The sequence below is a fragment of the Panicum virgatum genome, chromosome 9K (assembly GCF_016808335.1).
Source record: "Panicum virgatum strain AP13 chromosome 9K, P.virgatum_v5, whole genome shotgun sequence".
Taxonomy (NCBI): domain Eukaryota; kingdom Viridiplantae; phylum Streptophyta; class Magnoliopsida; order Poales; family Poaceae; genus Panicum; species Panicum virgatum.
The window spans coordinates 66,676,806-66,680,532 of NC_053144.1; the positions used below are offsets into that span (position 1 = coordinate 66,676,806).

General features: G+C 62.2%; 1 protein-coding gene across 1 annotated transcript; it reads right to left on the minus strand.

The window, feature by feature from the left end:
• Window positions 1-2,072: 2,072 nt before the first annotated feature.
• Window positions 2,073-3,502, minus strand: LOC120647220. Its single transcript, XM_039923912.1, has 2 exons — window positions 3,043-3,502; window positions 2,073-2,950 (listed from the first exon to the last, which is right to left on the minus strand). The coding sequence occupies exons 1-2, from the start codon at window positions 3,361-3,363 to the stop codon at window positions 2,387-2,389; spliced, it is 885 nt and encodes a 294-aa protein (XP_039779846.1). The 5' UTR covers window positions 3,364-3,502; the 3' UTR covers window positions 2,073-2,386.
• Window positions 3,503-3,727: the final 225 nt, after the last annotated feature.

Here is a 3,727-nt window from a genome sequence, read left to right on the forward strand (position 1 = left end):
GACAGATGCATGCACCACCACTTGGGAGTTGGGATAGGCATGCAGGAGGGATGGGCATGGCGCGAGGCGGCGATCGGCCGGTGTCGGGTCTGGTGCGCCGTCCGTGTAGTGTACCATCTCTCTGGGTCTGGGGGTAGGGGTGGTGGCTGGCAGGTGCCCCCCTCAGTGGCCGAACCAAATCAAGCTTCCTCCTAGCACGGCGAAGGGTGAAGACACTGGGAGGAGCTAGCCAAGTGATCAATGGGGGTGGCATTGCCATTAAGAAGCGCTCGTGAGATAGGATCATATGATCGGTGGAGGCAAGGTCCCCCCTGGCTCCTGGACTGGTCGCTGACGCGCTGGTGCCGCGGCACCACACCAAGAAATGCCGGCCTCTTTTCTGCCCGTGACAACACAAAAAAGGCAGCGGGGGGAGGAAAAGGCAGACTAGGAGAGTCGTCGTCCGTCCAAGCTTTTGCATGCCGGAGACGCGAAAAGGGCAAGCAAGGGGTACAATCATTGGGCGCGATGGGCAGGCAGCTTGGGGGGAGGAGCCGCCGATAAAGCTCTGGCCAGGCTCCCCTTCCCTGCCGGCCGGGCCAGTCTCGAGCCGGCTCGCCATCGTGAAAGTTCTGGATGGGTGTTTGAGCTGCCACGGCAGTGAGTGTGGGCGCCCGCCCTGCGGTTTCAAAAACTACAGTAGTTACGACACGAGTGTGAATGCGCGCGGCACGGGAGGGGGGGGGGGGGGGGGGGGGACGCACTCATGCCGCGGCGGTGCGCGCAGGACCGCGGGGTGGGGTGCCGTCACGCTCGCCTCGGACCCGTACTCCTCCTCCTGCCTGCCCGGGGTCCCGCCCCAACCGCCCACGCGACAGGAGGCGAGGCACGGCTCGAACGGGCACGGGCGCGCGTGAGCCCGCTCGTACCCCAGGCGACCGCGCCGGGCGCGTGCTACTGTTCACGTCGCGCTCCGGAGCAGGGCGGGGAGCAGTTGAGTGCGGCCGGGCAGCAGCGAGGAGACGGCGCGCGCGCGGCATGCATGAGTGGGGTGGGGCGGATGCAATCCATCATCGCCCGGCCCCGCGCGGGGGAGCAGCAGCGGGGGGATGGCGTCGCGACATGGGCGGAAACGCTGCCAGGCCGGCGAGCGCTTCCTGGGATGCACGAGAGCGTGCCTGCCTGCTTCTGTGATAGGGTTCCGGGCGCGGGCGAGCGCGACCCGGCGACCCCTTTTGATCGCGCCGGCGCGGAGCACGGAGTGTCGTGTCTCCATCACCAAAGCCGAGCACGGTGTCGAGCCTCGCAAAGGTGAACTCGTGGAGATGGCGCCATGCCTCGCATTTCATCTCACGAATAGGTCATGTATTTGCAGTTTTGCACTAGAGCAGAGAGAGCAAAATGTTTGTTCCGTCCCCAAGCAAAATTGTGAAGCAAAACCATGGGGACGCCGTATAACGGCACGCAGCACGGATCGCAGAAAATCCAGAGCCGCTGAAGACAGATCTAATGATCTGCGCAGGCGCTTACGATCCAGATTCGTATTACGGCATTTCTTTACGCGCCGGGACAGAAAAATAAAGAACGAGAACGAGGACAGCGCGCCGATCGAGGCAGATATATACTCCTGCAAACCCTATCCTCTTGTTCTCCGGATCCTCGCCTCTCTTCTCTTCCCAAGTATCCCACCTGAGATTAGCTTGCACAGTACAGGAAACCCAAGCTTAAACAAATCCAAAACAAGCTCCGCAAGCTACCGCAATTTCGATGTCTGAATTCGGCACTACGTCAGCAGATCCTTAATGGATGTGCGCCCAACTCATGATTTTCGGATGGTTATGTGGAGTACTTCCCTGTGATTTCACCTGGAGCAAGAAAAGTAACGTTCTCCCCTGCTCGAAACTACTACAAACCATGGGAGTGGAGAGCCTTGTCAGTGCAGTTCTCCGGCGGCGTCTTCTGCAAAATTTTGAAGCGTGGAATCAAAGAAATCATGCAAGGAACACAACAAATCATGGATTTACGGCCGTTGCTCCATTGTCAGGTTCTGCTGCTCGGAGCAACGACGAAACCAAAAGAATCAGACGGGTCTCTGTCCGGAATCTCCTTTTCTTTTTTATCTCTTCGAACTTGAAACTAAAGCTACAGATTTTTTTTTGGTCCCCTTTCTCCTCCATAATTGCCAACTACTACTACTACATCTACGCCATCATCATCATCTACGCCGCGGGGGGAAATCAAACCCCGTCAAAAGGGTAAAAAGGGAAGAAAGAATAAAAGGAAGGGGAAAAAACAAAGCAGAACATTTGCGTCCAGTCCCTGTAAGAGGACCACACTGCAAATTCCACAAAAATAAGAGGAAAAAAACAAATTCAAAAAACGACCTCAGTTACGCGCCGGACCCACCTCAATCGCCGTCGACGGCGAGCTCACCGGTGGGGGGCTCAGGCTGCTGCGGCGGGGGAGGAGGTGGGGTCTCGCGATCGTAGGGGGAGATCCACTTGGCGCGCATGTACTCGGGCTTGCGCCACGGCGGCAGGTGGAGGCCGCGCTTCTTCAGGCTGGCGCGCGCCGCGTCGGCGGCGGCCGCCACGAGGAGGCGCAGGCGGTCCTCCCGACCGACGAACACCGACGGCAGCCGCTGCAGCACGGCGCGGTATGCCTTGGTGGGCCGCGCCACCTCGAACGCGGACCGGAAGTCCACGTCCACCAGCACGCGCTCGCGCTCGGCGCGCTCCGAGCCCGCGGGGAGGAGGACGTCCAGGTACGCGTGCTCGCCGGCGGGGTGGGAGGAGGACTTGTCCCAGCGGGAGAGGCAGACCGCGGCGTCGTGCCCCGCGGCGCGGAGGGACTCGGCAAGCAGGCGGAGGAGGTCGCGCTTGCGCGCGCCCGACGCGCGGTGGCGCTCGACCAGGGTGGAGACGTCCGCGAGGAGGTTGCGCTCCCGGACGCTGGCGCAGTGGACGAGGCCCTGCACGCGCGGTTCAGAAATGGTATGAGTTCGCCGCCGAGCCAACCAGGTGGACGCCAGCAATTCAGAAGCAGCCATCGCTACTGCGCTACCTTGATGGTCTCCGCGATGTCAGCAGCCGCGGCGTCCGCCGCGGTGGGGCCGTCCTCGTCGTCGGAGGCGTCGCCGGCGTGGAAGCAGTTGCAGCACCGCGCGGCCGCTCCCCGCTCGCCGCCGCCGTCCTCGAGGAAGCTCCGCACCATGCCGTCCAGGCACAGCGAGCTGGGCTCCGGTAGCTCATCCTTCTCCCCGCCGGCGGGCGCGGACGGGAGGCGCTCCGCCGGCGAGACCCGCAGCACCGGGCGCTCGAAGAGCCGCTTGAGCCGCGACTTGGGCGGCGCCGCGGGGGACGGATCGATCTGCGCGGCCCTCATGTCAGCGCCCCAGCGGATCAAACCAGGCGGCCGCGGCGAGCGTCACTGGAGGCGTTGGTCTTGATCTCTGGGGATCGCCGCAGGCATAGCCGTCGCCGGCGATTTATTCTTCTGTTCGGGTTGATCTCTTCGGGAGAATACCGAGAGAGAGTGGGAGGGGACCGGGTTTTAAAGGAGGCGAGGGCGATGACGTGGCGTACTGTGTGCTGAACGTTAGCCTACGTGTCCGACGCCGTGTGGGCTCCGGTCGGAAATGACTCCCTTGCCCTTTCTTGGCCTGTAGTGCCGCGGTGTGACGGGCTCAGTGGCAAAGCTGCTAATATTGGAACATATCACGAGTGGTTCTGGCATTTAGCAGGTGACA